Source organism: Labrus bergylta, chromosome 18, assembly GCF_963930695.1.
Source record: "Labrus bergylta chromosome 18, fLabBer1.1, whole genome shotgun sequence".
Classification (NCBI taxonomy): Eukaryota; Metazoa; Chordata; class Actinopteri; order Labriformes; family Labridae; genus Labrus; species Labrus bergylta.
Genome location: NC_089212.1, coordinates 8,775,715 through 8,792,986, shown reverse-complemented (window position 1 = coordinate 8,792,986; position 17,272 = coordinate 8,775,715). Strand labels below are relative to the sequence as shown.

Below are 17,272 nucleotides of genomic sequence, written 5' to 3'. Positions count from 1 at the left end.
CAGGGGCAGAGCAGAAGATTTTTTCACTCAGAGTGAAGGCGATCTAAAGCCCTGCAAATAAAATAAAACTATGCAGTCAGAAGCTGAAGCCGTCATGTAATGTTAAGGAGCAAAAGGTTAAATATTGCCCTCTAATGTCAGGGGTAGGGAAAATTAATTCAAGGAAACGTATTATGGCCTTCATTTAAACGACCAATAAATCATCATGGTGTGTCTGAGTGGCAGTCACAGATATGTTTTTCAGTCATTCAAAGTAGAAGAAATCAGGACGACAAACTGGTTTGTTTCTGCTTTTATAATCCACAAAAAAATAAGGAGTAAATGTCACTCAGCACAAAACATGCAGCAAACACCAAACAGATAAATAATAACAAAGGTACATGGACATAAAAGTTTGAAAGACATCCAATACATCAGAAAAAGGACACCATGTAAAACAGAGTAACTGAAGAAGAATAAAGGATAGAGAGATATGACTGATAAAACAGATAAAATAATGTAATTATTGGTTATTAAAGAAAAAGGTTATATATTATAGGTGATCTGTCTCTACAATGTTTAGAATTTAGACTGCAGTACCCATTTTAAACACTAGGTGTAAGAGTTACATACTGCTCCTTTAATGAAACATGTTATTCTTTAATTAATCAGGCAATCCAATCGCTTCTATAACACAAATGTTTTTCAAACTTTGACTTTTTTCTGTAAAAAAGAAATCAATAAAACAGGAAATAAGAAGGAGGGACGAGATGAGAAACTGCAGCATCAGCAAAAGCTGTCAAACTATATACAATAAAAACCACATGATATCAGCACCATAATAAAGAGGACATGTGGTGAATGAAAGGTTTCAAAGTTTTGAGAAAAATAGAAATGTAGGACTTTAAATGTCGCCTGAAGCGGCGTTCTTACGGTGTTTCAGGTCGTGCTTTGGCCATCTTTACAAACAGACGGGATAAAGTCAGCAGAGAAAATGTTGAAAATTTCATAATTGTTCAGACTTAAACATACCAATAAAGTAACGCACAGTTTACAACCAAAGAAGCTTTGCATATTTACGTCTGTGTGAAAACAAAAAACATGTCTTTAAAGATCACTAACGGGGCGGGGCTTAACAAGAAGCAAGGTGACCAATAAAATGACTTTCAGATAAAGCGGGGAGTTTCTCTTTACATGCATAATAAAGCACTTTTGGCATATTCTCTGACTCCTCCTCCTTCTCTAAGTCTCCATGGGGAGGAGGTGCACGCGGTGGCTGACCCCCTGCTCCATGGAGCTCTTGAAGGCCTGGTAGGACGAGGCGACGGGCAGGAGGAGGTGTTTGGAGTCAGGCTTGCTCTGAGGGAAGAGCCCATCGTCCCTCCACACCTCCCTCCCTGCTCTGACGGTCTCCTTTACTCGGTCTCCTCCCTCTTTAAGGGTCTTGTTGTCCTCAGCTCCTGGTGGGGAAGAGATGATGGCATGGAGGAAGGAGATGGAGGGAGAAGGGAGGAGGCCGGCTGCTGGGAGCTCCTCTTCTCCTGTGCAGAAACGAAGGAGGTCCTGCAGGGAGATAGAGCTCCTCCCAACTTAGGAGAGGATGCAAGCAAACAGAGATAAGATTGACACAGGAGAAAAAGACGATTCAATAGAAAAAGGTAATAAACACAGAGAGAAGAGGAGGAAAAGAACTGAGGAGGGATCAAGGTGGTAGGAGAGGAGGAGGTGAGGAAAACAAGAGACAAGGTGAAAACAGGGAGAAGAGGAGACAAGGACAGAGGAGAGAAGGAAAGATGAGAGGAGAAGAGGAGGAAAAGAAGGGAGGAGAGAATAAATCAAGAGGAGTAAGGGAGGAGAGAAGGAAGCACAAGAGGGGAGAAGAGGAGGAAGCAAAAAACAGGAAAACAGGAAGGGAAGGCACAAATGAGGAGAGAAATAAAAAATTTGAGGAGGGGAAAGGGAAGGAGGAAACGAGAAGACGGGAGAGGAGAGGAAAGGACGAGTCTGCGTGAGGAGTCCGTACCTTCACACTCGAGCAGGAAGTGTCTCCAGAAGGAGACGACGGGCGTCTCCATGTTCTGTTTCTCCTCCTGGGGGGAGAAGTTAACGGTGAACAGCTGAGCGAGCGTTTGAGCCGTCAGCTGAACCGTCACTCCACAGAAAACGCCACAAAACACAGACGGGAAGAGCTGCACCTGGATGAGATTAAAGGAAGTGACACTTTGAGAACATCAGTCTGAAGATGTGCTGTCAGATCAATCTTAATAATCAGGGCTGTCAGCATTAACGAGTTAATCATGATTAATGAAGGTCTGAAGTTAATGCTGCAATTAATGCAAAATAATTTAATTTCTAACGTGATAAAAATGTGAATTGTTTGACAGCCTCAGTTATAATACAAGGGAGAAAAAACAAAGTTATAAAAAAACCTGATCAAAGACGCCCAAAGTCTGCAGGCCTTCCCGAAACCTGGAGACAAAAAAGACAGTTAATACGTCAAAGTTTACATTCGCTTACAAAGAAAAATCCCTCTGTGTCTGTCTGTCTGTGTGTGTGTGTGTGTGCGTGTGCGTGTGCGTGTGCGTGTGCGTGTGCGTGTGCGTGTGTGTGTGTGTGTGTGTGTGTGTGTGTGTGTGTGTGTGTGTGTGTGTGTGTGTGTGTGTGTGTGTGTGTGTGTGTGTGTGTGTGTGTGTGTGTGTGTGTGTACCTCTGCAGTGGAAGCTGCATCCTGGTGATCATAGTGAAGCTGACCAGATTCTCCACCAGAGCCTCTCTCTGCTCCAGGCTGCTGATTGGTCGGTTGCAGCCGGCCAGCTCCAGATACTCCCAGCTCTCCGCCATCACCTCTTTCAGCTCGTCTAAAGACTCCGCCTCCGCCATCTGAAACCAGCCAATCAAATCATTCGACCTTCAAGCAGAACACTTACGTATGTCTGTATTTACCGTCTGCAGGGTCCATGTGGTAAAAACTACAGACGTGTAGTTTTATTTGACTCACCCGGATGACTTGGCGGGTAAAGTGTGTGTCGGGGGTCATGTGCATGACGGTGAGCGGGCAGTTGGGGGGGTAGTTGAACAGACATTGGTATAGAGCACGAGAGAAGAATCCAACTGGAGGACCACCATGAATGAGAGAGAGGGCGAGCAGGCAGCCAATGTCAAAGTAGAGGTCGTCACGCAGAGCTACACACACACACACACACACACACACACACACACACACACACACACACACACACACACACACACACACACACACACACACACACACACACCCACACTTTACAGCAATGTTTTCAAAGACACCATACCCCATTGTCAAAAACAGCTATTTCTCCTCACAGGAGGAAACAGGAGTTGCTCCTCTACTGGTTCGTTTTTCGTGCTTGTGTTACAGAAATGTTGTTTTGGATTAAATGGTATGATTCAGAACTTTGAAATCACTCAATAAAAGAAACAGACTTGTTAAGCAGAATACCATCAAGGGAAAAAGTGTGGTGTGTTTTTAGAGTGATGCAACAGCTGTTTGTGTTTTTAAAAAATCATCTACCTCTGTAACTAAAAGGTCTCTCTCTGCAGGGATCCTTCTGTAATGTTCTCACATTCTAAGAATAACTACCTGAGCCTGTCAGGGACAAAAACAACAATTTTGAGAGGACGCATTTGCGATCACGTTGAAGTCTTTACGGCCTAATTCACTGCTGCCATTTGAACCACTCTTCAGCAGCAAGTCTTAAACTCTTTGGATCTGTCATTTAAAAAATTAAACATTAAAATTCCACCTACCCTGAGAGTCCAGTGCCAGGTTTCTGGAACCCTCAGGACCCTCAAACACCTCTGAGTCCTGGATCTGCTGCACCAGCAGCTTCAGGAAATACTGCCTGGCTGTATTGCTGTCCTGGAGGCTGCTGGGAAGTGTAGTCAGCTGCTTGTCTTTGAACCTGGAGGGAGGAGTAGAAGAGAAGGTGTTGATTGCATTTTTCAAATAGATGAAGGTGAACCATGGATGGTGTGTTTATCACAGTTGTGATGACACTCTGGTTGATCCTCCTCTCACCTGACGGACAGAGTGTGTGTGGGGTCAAAGTCAGCCCTCCTCACCAGCTCCATACCTGCAGCTAGAGCCTGATCCCCGCCCACCTCCACCTGGACGGTGACAGGACTGAGCTGAGGGGCCAATGCCCGCAGGAGGTCCTCAGGTGATCCACTTCCAACAGGTAGAGATGGCCTTAAAAAGATGGAAGACAGAATTATGTTTTAAATAATAACATCACCGCTGATGGAGGAGAGGTGTGTTTGGTTTGTTTACCTCTCACAGCTGATGGAGGAGAGGTGTGTTTGGTTTGTTTACCTCTCACAGCTGATGGAGGAGAGGTGTGTTTGGTTTGTTTATCTCTCACAGCTGATGGAGGAGAGGTGTGTTTGGTTTGTTTACCTCTTACGGCTGATGGAGGAGTTGATGGAGGATGTGCGTCGTTTGGACAGCAGACTCCTCCCCTGACCTCCCTGAGGAGACGAGACGAGGGAAGCTGCAGGAGAGAAGCACAAGGTTTGTAAATTAAAAAAGGGTGTCAGGTTTCTATTTTATATCTATCCATGTTTATATGTATGAGTTTAGTGTCAGTCGTTCCATCAGAGACTCAGACCTTTCCCGTCCGTGGCCTGAGTGCAGTCACTGCAGGCCCAGTCTTTGGTGTCCAACTTCAGCCCTGAACACTTCCTGTGAGTCCCCCCTGATCCACACAGCCGGCAGCGAATCACCTCAAACCACCTGAGACAGAACGACTTAAATTCAATTCCTTTTAGCCTAAGTTTCTACAGCTAACAGTTTAACATTTGACCTGATGTGTAAACGTGGACATCAGATGTTTAATAATGTTGGAACTCAGAAAGTATCAACATTCAAACGTAACCAGAGGAGTTAATTACCCGGTCTTGGTGGAGTGTGTGCGTCCGCCTTTGCAGAGGCATGTGAGAGCGTCACAGCGACTGTAAACCTCCAGCAGCTCTGAAAATGCATTCGCCTCTAACTCCCATGATGCATCTCTGCAGATACAGAAAAATCAGTACAAAAAAGGGATTTTTGTCTTGTTACTCAAATCCTTTTACGTCTTCCGAAAGGTCATTTTGTTTATGGACAATCGCTGTAAATCATTGTCTTGAATTTTATTATATATTGTGTATTTTACGGGGATAGGGACCGATGAGTGTGAGAAAGCGATGAAGATGTTACCTCTCTGGGATGTAGATTCCCATCCGGGTCATCTCTTCCTGGAAGTTCTCTTTGTTGTTACACAAAGTGCATCTGAAGAAGAAGAGGCCGGCACTGTGGGCCTGACGCTGAAGAAAACACACACACACACACACATCATTTCTCAGTCATTAGTCAGTGATGAAGTGTTGCAGCTCTAAGAGATCCTTTAATGTGCAGCAGAAGATAATCAATGATACCTGCACACAGTCTCGGTGGAACCAGCTGGCGTGGCAGGATGGACACTTGAGGATGGAGTAGGAGAGGACGGGCTCGATGGTGTCCAGACAGACAGAGCAGGACTGAGGCAGACTGAGGTCTGAGGCCACACACACAGACTGAGTGGGACTGTGGTCGGGACAGTACGTCCTGAACAATGAGACAGAAACATAACGATGATGCTGCTGCTGTGTGTGATACTGAACTCTCAGAGGTCAATCAGCATCATTTTAAACTTTAAAGCTTTAAACTAGAGAGGCCACTCACTTCTTACTGAGTGAATTAATCGGTTAAGTGTGATCAGAACTCACGGGAAGTTACTGGTAAACTGTGAGATGAACTTCTTTTTCCTGCCGCAGGGGAAGTGGATCATTTTCCTGCAGCTCCTGACGTTACAGCCGACACACGCGCCCTTCTTCTTACAGCAGCAGCACGTCTGAACAACAAGGGAATAACACATTAAACACACTACACACATACAGTAAGGCAGGGTACAAATATTCTGTACAGAGATCGTAAATCAATCAATCAATCAATTTTTATTTGTGTAGCGTCAACTCATAAAGTGTTATCTCGAGACACTTTACAAAAAGCAGGTAAAAGACCTCACTTATTGCTATATTACAAAGACACGACTTAATCCATCATGAGCACTTTAGCAAAGCAGCAAAAGTTACATTGGTATATACAAACATATTTAAGAAAGAACATGTCTGACCAGTCGAGCTGTGCGGCGGACCTCCTGTTTGATGTCTTCCACCAGGAACCCGAAGACGCCCTCATTGTCCTCCCCTCGCTGGTAAACTCCACAAGACGTCAGCTGAAAAACATCAAATACTTGAACTATAAAACATACTGAGGACTTAACAGCACAGACATCCAGCCAGAGAGGACTGCTTTCTAAGAGATGATGTTTCAGAAATGAACCTCAGCGCTTCAAGTTAAAATTAAAGCTATTCCCAAAGTGCTGCGTCTTAAAGAAACAATGTCTCTAAGTATACGACGACAACAAGAACACAAAAACAAACATTTACCAGACAGAAGTAGTGAACACAGAGGTTGTGCTCTTTCAGCACAACTTTTTCTCCAAACATGGCCGGGTCGTTGTCACTGCATCTGCAGAGAGCACAACCTGCAAACAACAACAACGCTGATTATAAATTCAACGCAAACACAATGTCCAATACAAACTCTGTTATTTTAATGATCAATAAGAACTGAAATGTTAAAATAATCAACACATCTTCAGTCATATTTTTAACCACCAACGCTGGTTTGCCCTGATAACTGCTCTCATATCTGGCAAACTGAGGGGCGTCTTAAAAGGCTGTGTAGGGTACCTTTAAACTGCCTACTGTCACTGGTTGAAATCTCTCTCCAATGTTTTGTTTTGAATATGGACGGCAATGCCCATTTTAAACACTAGGTGTCAGAGTTACACATTGGTCCTTTAATCATCTGTCTTTGCTCTTTAAAACTGAGTCAGATGTATCTCGTGAATCACTCACACTCCTCTTTGTCTCCGGCCACCGACGTCCTCTCTTTGTTCTTCATTTTGTGAAGGGAACCTACGCGCGCACACACACACGCACGCGCACACGCACACACACACACACACAGAGTTTAACCAGCTGAAGACTCGTGAAAATAAAAGCATATAACAATGTAATAAATGAGTAACAAGCAGAAGAAAACGATCAATATGTTGTTTTCTCCTTAACAGCTGTGAAAAACCTTCATAAAAAAGTTAAACATCGGTTAAGACAAAACTGTGTCCCTGAAGAGAAGAATCTTCGAGGTTCAAACGTTACGGGACAAAACAGTCCAGTTTTAAAATATCTGAATTAAAACACCAGAACGTGTTAATGAATGTTTGTAGAAACCTACTTTACATTCGCAGGTGAAAAATGTCAGATTTTGCTCATTTTCGTGTCCTTTTGGGAGATTTTGTGTTTATTTCCGAGTAACGCCGTCGAAATTTAAATTTCCCTCTTTCAAAACAAAAGGACATCACTTCCGCTTCCGCTGTTTCTTCTTCGTCCTCGTTATTCCGCCGCTCTCTGCGCTCCTTGCTGCTGTAGCGCCCCTTGCGGTCGATTTGACATAAACTCACCAGTGACTAAATTAATTTCTCTCTTTAGGATTGTGGAAATATGTGAAGAAATATTCCTTTCCACGTATTTTGCGATTTATATGAATTCTTTTTTTTTCATTTTATTTGATTATTTACGGTATTTTGCAGATTTCATTGATTGAAAAATTAACAAATAGATTTTTATGAATCCATCTTTATTTATATTTGAGTGCAAATTGACAAGTAAGCATAATATGAATTCATTCAAAAAAGTTCCACATATACCAGCTACAACATTAAGTACATTTACACATCAAAGCAACAATCACTCTAATCCCAAAGTGGGGGTCAGGATCCCCCAGGGGGTCGCGCTCTCCCATAAGCCTTTAAATTCAAGATAATAAAATTGTCACCAAAGTGTTTGTTTTTAATGCAGGACTTTATCTTGTAACAGATCAGACTCTCTCTATGCTGTGGTGTTTAAACTTTCTATTTCTATTATTTATCAGGTTTGTTTGCTGATTTAAATTATTTTGGTAAGAACTGTGCTGATCGAAACCACATATTAGAGCAAATTTACAACAACTGAACGTTTTGTTGAACATCAACAAATACTTGTTTTCCTTTGTTTATTGGGTGAGACGGTCCCATATCCATACACAAGATTTAGACCAAAGAATGACATTAAACTACCAAAGGTTTTCCATCAAGATAAATGTTACATATTAAAGCTCCTGTGAGAAACTTTGCGTTGTGTTGATTTTGGCGCCCCCTGTGGACAACGTGGGATGATTAAGCTCTTTGCAGATCCTATTCTGTACATGTGCTGGTGGTAAATTCTAACAAATCTTAAACTTCTTTATTTTAAATCTCCAACTTTAACACACAATGAGTCTCCTTTTAAAAAAGAATGTTTCGACCGGGTGCTGACAAACACGGGGCAGGCGTGACAGGCATATAAAATAAATATATATTAATAACACGTGTCCTCTCTGACGGCCATGTTTGCTTTTGTAGGTCACAAAGAGGTATCAGGATTATAGTCGGGTTGATTACAAGATAAAAACTCCCCACAGGAGCTTTAAATCAACTCGTCGTAACAGAGATTCTCGATGGTAAAATCGTCATGGGCGGGCCTTTCCAGGTGTTAAAGTATGGAAACAGTTTTTCGGTGAAAGTGTCTGTGTAGGTGTAAATGTGTGTGTTAGTATCCAGATCAGAAAAAGACAGGGTCCCTCCGTCCCAGTCCAGATCCACTCTGATCCTCCTGAAACTGGTCTTCACAGGGAGAACCGTTAAGGCTTCAAGAGGATAGGAAATCCTAAACACATCCTGACAGAACCACAGAGTCCACAGTCCGGTCTGAATGATCCCTTTCCTCGGCTCCGAGTCCGACAAAACTCCCAGTAACCACTCCGTGTTGTCTCCGGCATCCACGTCCCACCTGTAGGGTTGTCATAATACCAGAACTTTAAACTTGAATAGGAAACCATAGATACCATGGCAACAAATACAGAAGTCCTCGGAACCCAATATGCAACATTTCTTGATTTCAATGACAAAAACTTGTGGTATCATTCTTGTATTGATACAACAGTTTTGTAAAGTATCAAACATCTTAACAACCTTACCTGTGAGTCCCTGAGTCCAGACCCTCAGAGCCCAGGACGGACACGTACAGACCGAACCTTTCTGGGTTTTCAGGTAAACGCTGCTCAGCTTTTTCCCACCTGACGCTGGTCAGACCTTCGGATAAAATCAGCGTTCGATCAGACGTGTTTGGGTCCAGAATCACAGGCGTGTACGAGACCAGGTCCTTCATTTTGACCCAGGTGTTGAAGCTCAGGTTGCCTAGGTGTTTGGCTACATCTATCAGAGCACCTGGGCCGAGTGTGGGATCCTCCAGCAGGAGGCGCTGTTTGATCTTCTCCATTACAGCATGGTGTTTCTGTAGGGTCAAGATCGATTTAGCTATTTGTTCGTCCTCTGTTAGCATGTCGCCCGAAGTGTCTTCAGCTACTAGCTTCTTCCCAGTGCTGTCGTTAGCTATAAGCATTTCCTTTGTCACACATTTAGCTGTTAGCTCGTCTTCTGATTGTTGGTCCTCTGTGGTATCTTTAGCTATTAGCTTCTCCTCAGTTAGCTCATCAGCTGAAGTCTTTTTAGTTGTTACCCAGTCCTCCTCAAAGCCTTTAGCTACTAACTTGTCCTCTGTAGTGTAGTTGCTTGTTGATTTATCCTTTCCAGCGTCTTTCGCTGTTAACTTGTCAACTGTTGCATATTTAGTCAAACAGTCGTCTGTGGTGTCTCCAGCTATTAGCTTGTCCTCGGTAACTTCTTTAGCTGTTAGCTTGTCCTCTTCAGTGTCTTTGGTTGTTAGCATGTCTTCTGTTCTGTCATCAGAAGTTGGCTTTTCCTCTGTTGCATATTTAGCAGTTAGCATGTCCTCTGAAGTGTCTTTGACCAATAGCATGTTGCCTGTAGCATCTTTAGCTTTGAGTTTGTCTTCTGTAGCATCTTTAGCTTTGAGTTTGTCTTCTGTAGCATCTTTAGCTTTGAGTTTGTCCTCTGTGTCTTTGTTTTCATCAGCATTAAGGTTCTGTTTGAGTGAAATTGGATCACTTTCCACCTCTTTTTCTGCAGCTCTAATTATTTCTAACAGATCTTTCATGTCTTCACTCATAGCCTCCCTCTTCTCATTAATCCTCCTGCTCTTTCCCTCCTCTTCGTCCTTCAGTGCAAACATCCTGGCCTCCTCTTCCTCCTCCAGAAACCTGTGAAGCCTCTTAAATTGCTCCTTCATCTGAATCTCAGTGTGATGTCTCTGGGTTTTAATGTGTTCTGCTGTTATATTAAACTCGTCTTCAACCTTTTTAAAAAGATCCAACTTTTCCCGCAGAGGTTTCAGAGACTCCCGAAGCTTCTCCCAGAGTTCCCGTGCAGCTTCTTCGATTGGTTTGAATCTGTGGCTGCTGTGGTTTTCTGACTCTTTGCAGACGAGACAAACAGGCCGCTGATGGTCCAGACAGAAGAGTTGGAGTTTCTCATTGTGCAGACTGCAGAGAGCCTCCAAGGCGGTCTCCATCTCTGAAGTCTTCCTGTTACAAACTGGAGAACAGCTGGATTTGTTTCAGGGAGGTTTCTCAGATGCTGTAGCTGCAGGCTGTAAAGACAGGATCCTTTAAAATGTTGTAACACACCAGAAATAAAGAGTCATTGAGATTCAAAGAACAAACTGTTAAAACTCGTCCTTCTGACTCCACTTCATTCCATTTTAATGTTCATTACTCCTAGTATTCCTTGTGATTTCTGATCTGTATCTTCTTCTGTTTCTGCTCTCTGAGTGAAAATCAATACTGCTTCCTGGTTTGTCTTGATGAGTCATTTGAGGGGCGGGGCTTTGTCAGAGATGGGCTGAGAGGGCGTCCAAAAGCTGCACAAGTGATGACTCGACTTCAGGCATGAAGGCACATGTTCACTTCACTCCCTCAATCATCCTGTTTTTTGAGTCTCTTAAACATGTAAATAATAAGAAATCTGTTTCAGTGATTTCCATTTACTCAGAACTGTTTCCTAAAGAGTCCGAACTGAGACTTTGTGCTATCATGATTCGTTACCTGATCACTTAGTCTAATTGTTTGTTTTGGAACACATCAATAAAGGAAGGCTTTGAAAGCTGGGTTCATCTTCTTTTTATATAATTTTTCTTTATGTCTTTTGTTTCTGATCTGCGTTGTTTTTTCTATTTCCATTGACCGAGTTTACCCTCCATACAGGGGACAGATTTTTTTTAAAGCCTTTTTTTTTAGACAGGAAATGTTTGGAGGAGAAAGCAGGCGATGACGTGGCAAAGGGCATGAGGTCGGGCTTGACCACCTGCGCTTTATTCAGGGGACTGATGTGAGCTACAGTCTGGATTTAAAAAAAAACAAAAACAAGAACATTTCGCTGAACTTTAACCTTTGTGTCAGTCGGCAGCCTCCGATCAATCGTGTTTGCGATTACATCGTGTTGACGTCATCACTGTCCCATCGTCATGGTAACCAGGAATAGGTGTTAAATGTGCTGAAGTGGCTGCATAGGAAAACAAACATCTCTCGATGAGAAATTCCAACCCTGACGACCACACACTAGACTTTTTAGAAAATGCTCCTCTTCTTTAACAACACGGGCGCTCTGCTGGTTCAGTTTGACGTTTGATGATAATCATCAAATTAATTAACCCGACAGTGAATGTAGCTGAAATTAAAAATCAGATTTATTATTTAACTGTGAAGGACAAACACGTCTCAGTGTTTGAAAGTAATGACTGATAATGTGCTGTCACACTTTAACCAACAGGGGGCGCTACACGACCTTAAGTTGACATAAATCTCACTTAAACACTTAAGTTATTAAGCTAATAAGTGATGGTAACTTCTGGTTTTAATAAAAGTTAATGCATTATTTTAAATGCTGTAAAGGATCATAAAGTCTCTAACTGTTTCATAATGAGACATCAAGACTACTACTATTGCAGGTCTGCATTAGACCTAAACATTCAGTCAATGGATACATTCATCTAAAAGCTTTTATTTAACCCCCTGATGATTTCAAAACATTTACATCCCTGAACCTCAACCCTCCTGGACCAGTTCTGCAGCCTATTTGAAGTTCAGAAACATTTGAAACGTTTACACAATCAGGAACACAGACTGCTCCTTTTGGCTGCTGCCTGTTTCTAATAATATACAAGTGTGTGTGTGTGTGTGTGTGTGTGTGTGTGTGTGTGTGTGTGTGTGTGTGTGTGTGTGTGTGTGTGTGTGTCTGTCTGCTCGCTCCATGCTGCGTCACAGGGGGAAGGGCGTTGCTCTCAGGTAGGAGCACCAGCAACGGTCACATCATCACAAACACGCACAGAAGAGTCACTGTGCTCACAGCGGCGGAGACTCCCCGGTGCCAAACACTCACTCTCCCTCACACACTCTTCCACACACACACACACACACACACACACACACACACACACACGGAAGGACTGAGCGAGAGAGCAGAGAGAGAGAGAGCGCAGCCGGAACATTTGGAAATATCGAAACAGGGAAGTGGGAGAGGAGCGCGTGAGTGTCGGTGGAGTGATCCGCTCATCAGCATGTTCAGCTGGGTCAAACAGGAGCAAGGAGGCCGCAACAAGGAAGGAGAGATGTACCAGACTGTGACCGAGGGACTGCAGACCCTCTACACCAAGAAGCTGCTGCCTCTGGAGGAACAGTACCTCTTCCATGACTTCCACTCCCCCGCGCTGGAGCCCGCAGATTTCCAGAGCAAGCCCATGGTGCTGCTGGTCGGCCAGTACTCCACCGGGAAGACCACCTTCATCAGGTACGAGCCACTGCTGAGGGTGGGGGTTCTGTCTGTGTGAGCCCGCTGAACCTGCTTTAATATTCTCCATTATTAGTTCAAAGTCATCTATGAGGGTGTGGAGTTACTACTCGTGTGGCAGAATCACCTTTTTTAGGTGTTGCATAAGTTCATACCCACTATACTTTCTGTATGCCACACCCTATAGGGAAATCTGCCTGTTTAGGCTCTCTTGATAGAAGAGGCATACAGAAGTGACAGTGCATATTTTTAGATGCAAAGTGAAAGTGTCATATTTCATTATGTATTCGGCTAAAACCAAACCCAACAAAGCTGTTTTACACTGAAGGTCAAGGACAGAGTTTTGCTTCAAGTCTTTTTTTTTAAACTGAGCAATCTGTTGAAAGCCGGCTCTACAAGTGGCATAGAATACTTAATGTTTTATGGAAAGATGTTCTGTGTGTGTGTGTCCCAGCTGAAAAAAACAAATTACACTCTGTCTTCATAAAATCCCTCTTAACGTGTTCTATTAGGCTATATATAAAACCTGCAATAAAAGCGAAGAGGGCTAAATTTGATATATTTTAAATGGAGTTTTGAATGTGCTTCAATATTCTCCATTACTAGTTCAAAGTCATCTGGGAGGATGGGGAGTTAATCCACATGTTGCAGAACCAGAATCACTTTTATCAGGTGTGAGATCAGGTCACACCTGCTGCACTTTCTGCATGCTGATGATTGTGGATAAGCATAGAGAAGTGGGAGTGCTTTTTGTCAAGTGAAAGTGTCGTATCTAATCGTGAAATCGGCTCAAATCAAACCAACCAAATCTATTCTACACTGTAGGGAAAGTACAAAATTAAGATCTGCTCCTTGCTTTGTATGACTAAGCAATCTGTTGGAAAGCGGCATTTAAGGCAACATCAAATACTCTTTATTTTATGAACAGGTGATCTCTAAGGGATCAGGTCTAAGCCAAATTGAGCAATCTGCATTCTGTTAACACTAAATGCCCCCAGGCTTTCAATCTAAAATGTTAAACCCTGTCAAATGTGAAAAGAGGGTTAAATAAGACATATTTTAAATGGAGTGTTGAATGTGTTTCCCTTCAGAGTGCTGTACTTGTGAGACAGTTTATGTGTCGAATTGTTCCAGACTAAAGTTCTGCATAAACTGCAGCTGTGAATCTGACTTGCTTGCTCCATTTGAGCGTGCCTTCTGCTAAATTGAACTGGCACATGAGGAGTTCCTGGGTCTCACTTCCCTCAAACTTGGCTGAATTAAACCAGCGACTCTTTGGGCTCTGCGGCCACACGCAGCTCCACCCTGACGTCAGCTGTGGTGTGTACATCTGCCCTGAGTCATATTCAAGCTGGCTGCAGTGTGTTTGTAAAGTCTGCCTGCAGGAGGTGACACATTGGTGGGCACCAGCTGAGGTTCATGGGTACTGTAGTCCTGTTTCAGTCTGTCACATGAATGGGATCAATGCTTCTACAGTTGAGTTTAACTGGTCGGCCATTGTTGTGTGTATTAACAAAGTGTGGGTCCTTTTGATTCTGCAGCTCCGGCTCATGGAATGAGTCCTAAAAATAGAGTTCTTCTGTCTGTTTGGAATCACATTGAGGTCACATTGAGGGCCCTGAGGTTATGAAGGTGTACATGTAATAATTAAGTGACAATCAGGTTGAAACGGTCTGTGAGTATAATGACAAGATATCTGTAAGCTTTTTATCTCCTCCAGTTTGTGATTTTTTTAAAAACCAAAGCGGTTGAAGAACACTTCAACCGCTCAAAAGTCTCATGTGGGATTCCTGAGGACTGTTTCTGACCCTGATAGTGTCTGCCTGGAGGGCGGTGTGTTGTCACGAGTTGAAGAGCTGATACACATTGCCAGATATCCCCCTTTAACACAAACACACACACACATTGCTAAAGCTGCACACACACACACACACACACACACACACACACACACACACACACACACACACACACGGAGGAGGAAACCTTACTCCTGGTTCTGTTTGGTTCAGACTCCAACAATGCTCCCTCACACCGTCTACAGAAATCTTCAGCTCAATATTTCCTCATTACCTTAATCAAAGCTGTGACATCACTTCCTGTTCTGCTGCAGAGGTCTGGGTGATGTAATTATCAGGAGCTGAGGAAGAGAAGATGAAACGTGTGATATAGTTCATCAATGTGCATGCCGCCATCTTTTCCCCCTAATCTTTTTATTCAGTTTTTGCAGACTCTCTCTCTCTCTCCTCTCTCTCTCTCTCTCTCTCTCTCTCTCTCTCTCTCTCGCTCTCTCTCTCTCCTGTAGTCAACAGTCCCATCTCCGGTCCATCATCCAAAACACTCCAGAAATTACAATTTATCCAGAATTCTGCTTCCCCCCTTTTCACACTCCCAGAGTATCCACTCCAAACTCTTCATCATCACCTACCTGCTGAGCTCCTCCACTCGCACTCTACGGCTCTGCTGACGTTTTTTTGTCGTTCTGTGTTCAGCGTTATGAAGTTGCGTCATCAGGAGTGATAGTAAGCTTGTTGCTAGTGAGGGCTAGCAGGGGGTCCCGGGTCAGAAGGATGTCAGAGACCCCTTCAGTGAGAACAGTTAGTGTGTTAAACGTGTGGATGTACAACTGAAGGTCTGAATCTGTCTCTTTATATAAGAGTTAAACCACATCTGATCAGGAGGCTTAAATAGGCAGATTTCCAGAGGAGTTATTGCATAGTGGTCTCCAAGGGTCTCAGCATGTTGACCTGTAATCCTTTAATCAGTGCAGTGTATTAACAAGCCAACGAGTCAAACACACTCTGGTTCCAGCTGATGAAATACGAGGTGTTGCTGCTGCTCTTTGTGTTCATTCAATTCAATTAAAAAAAACTTTATTTGTACCCAGGGCAATTCAAAGGCACACAGAGCAGTAAATTAACAACAGTGCAAGTAGACGAAACATTTTAAACCTAAAATATAAAGTGTCAATTTAAATACAACTTTAAGCTTAAACTTAACTTAAAATACAAAATATAAAAATAGTAGATATAAGTGGACAGTGATCGGACTAACAGATGTAAACAGAACTATGTGCAGTAAACGAGAAATAAATATATATATATATATATATATATATATATATATATATATACAGAGCTATGTGCAGGTAGGCAAATACTAAATGATAAGTTATAAGGTGCATGGCGAATAATGGAACAACAGAACTAATATATATAATATAACTATAAAGGTAAATACTGAAATAAAAAAAGTGACCGGAATGCAATGATGGATAAGAAACAACAGGAATAAAGTAACCAGAACTGTATGAATACTGATATAAAATGGATAGAATAAAGTGATGTAGTGCAGAGGCTGTTAAGGTGCATGGTAAATAGAAAAGGAAGTAGATACAGCAAAGTTCACAGCTTACAAGTCTGCATTGGGTGAGAGGTGTTGGTGTCTGTTGGGGGGTTAGGAGTTGAGGAGCTGGACAGCCCTGGGAACAAAGGTTTCTCTTCTCCTCTGTGTCCTGCAGCAGGGACAGCGAAGCCGGCGTCTCATTGTCTGTTGCTCATAGATGGATGTCAGAGTCCTTACAGGTAGTCCAATGATCTTAGAGCAGACTGTGACCGTGCTCTGCAGGCGGTTTCTGTTCTGGAGGGTGGTGGACTGGAGCCAGCAGGTTATAGAAAATGTCATAATGTTCTCAATGAAGGAGTAGTAGAAGGTCAGAAGAATGTTCTTACTGACTCCAAAGGAATTGAGCTTCCTTAGGAGGTATTTTCACTGCTGACATTTCCTGAGAATCTCCTCAGTGTTGGAGGAGAATTTCAGCAGGCTGTCGAAGATGGTACTTATACTCCTCTACTAGTTCAACAGGATTCCCATGGATTGTGGTGATTGCAGCTGCAGCCAGTTCCCTCTGCTTGTTGGAGAAGGTCACCACCATGTCTTTGGTCTTGCTCACGTTCAGTTCGAGGCAGGAGCTGTCACACCACTCCACAAACTCCTGAAGAACTGGTCCATGGAGCTGAGAGGGGCCTGACAGCAGAGACAGGAGAACTGTGTCGTCCGCGTACTTCACCAGGTGACAGTTTGGCTGTGTGGTTCTGCAGTCATCGGTGTAGAGGATGAAGAGCAGAGGTGAGAGCACGCAGCCCTGAGGGGAGCCAGTTGAGGTGTGTTGGAGGTTGGAGAAGGTGTTGTTGACCAGAACTCTCTGTGATCTGTTGGTCAGAAAGTCCAATATCCACAGGATAAGCTGGTCGTTCAGATGGAAGCAAGTTGAAAGTTTGTCAGCCAGGATGTGAGGCTGCAGGGTGTTGAATGCAGAGGAGAAGTCTGCAAACAGGAGTCTGGCTGAGGTGTTGGGGTGCTCCAGGTGTTTGTGAACAGTATCTATAATG

At 43.2% G+C, this 17,272-nt stretch overlaps 3 protein-coding genes across 4 annotated transcripts in view; 1 reads left to right on the top strand and 2 right to left on the bottom strand.

Annotated features, from left to right (window-relative positions):
- Positions 1 to 277: 277 nt before the first annotated feature.
- On the bottom strand, positions 278 to 7,491 carry g2e3 (G2/M-phase specific E3 ubiquitin protein ligase). Of its 2 annotated transcripts, none has more exons than XM_065966199.1 (17): positions 7,337 to 7,491; positions 6,958 to 7,017; positions 6,484 to 6,581; positions 6,168 to 6,269; positions 5,761 to 5,885; positions 5,431 to 5,599; positions 5,213 to 5,319; positions 4,909 to 5,025; positions 4,626 to 4,750; positions 4,415 to 4,508; positions 4,037 to 4,207; positions 3,766 to 3,920; positions 2,978 to 3,162; positions 2,687 to 2,859; positions 2,409 to 2,448; positions 2,003 to 2,174; positions 278 to 1,568 (listed from the first exon to the last, which is right to left on the bottom strand). In XM_065966199.1, exons 2-17 carry the CDS (start codon positions 7,001 to 7,003, stop codon positions 1,222 to 1,224), a joined length of 2,226 nt encoding a protein of 741 aa, XP_065822271.1. In that variant the 5' UTR covers positions 7,004 to 7,017; positions 7,337 to 7,491; the 3' UTR covers positions 278 to 1,221. The 2 variants fall into 2 exon arrangements, with proteins under 2 accessions (XP_065822271.1, XP_065822272.1); XM_065966200.1 differs by having other exon boundaries at positions 7,342 to 7,439.
- Positions 7,492 to 8,588: 1,097 nt separating this feature from the next.
- On the bottom strand, positions 8,589 to 10,904 carry LOC109999568 (E3 ubiquitin-protein ligase TRIM39-like). The gene is made up of 2 exons (XM_020654631.3): positions 9,155 to 10,904; positions 8,589 to 8,967 (listed from the first exon to the last, which is right to left on the bottom strand). The coding sequence occupies exons 1-2, from the start codon at positions 10,606 to 10,608 to the stop codon at positions 8,610 to 8,612; spliced, it is 1,812 nt and encodes a 603-aa protein (XP_020510287.2). The 5' UTR covers positions 10,609 to 10,904; the 3' UTR covers positions 8,589 to 8,609.
- A 1,475-nt stretch (positions 10,905 to 12,379) lies between these two features.
- Positions 12,380 to 17,272, top strand: part of ehd4 (EH-domain containing 4) — a 29,500-nt gene continuing 24,607 nt past the window's right edge. The window contains exon 1 of the mRNA XM_065966204.1: positions 12,380 to 12,881. Coding sequence (XP_065822276.1) covers positions 12,652 to 12,881 — 230 coding nt within the window. The 5' untranslated portion in view covers positions 12,380 to 12,651. The remainder of the gene's footprint in view (positions 12,882 to 17,272) is intronic.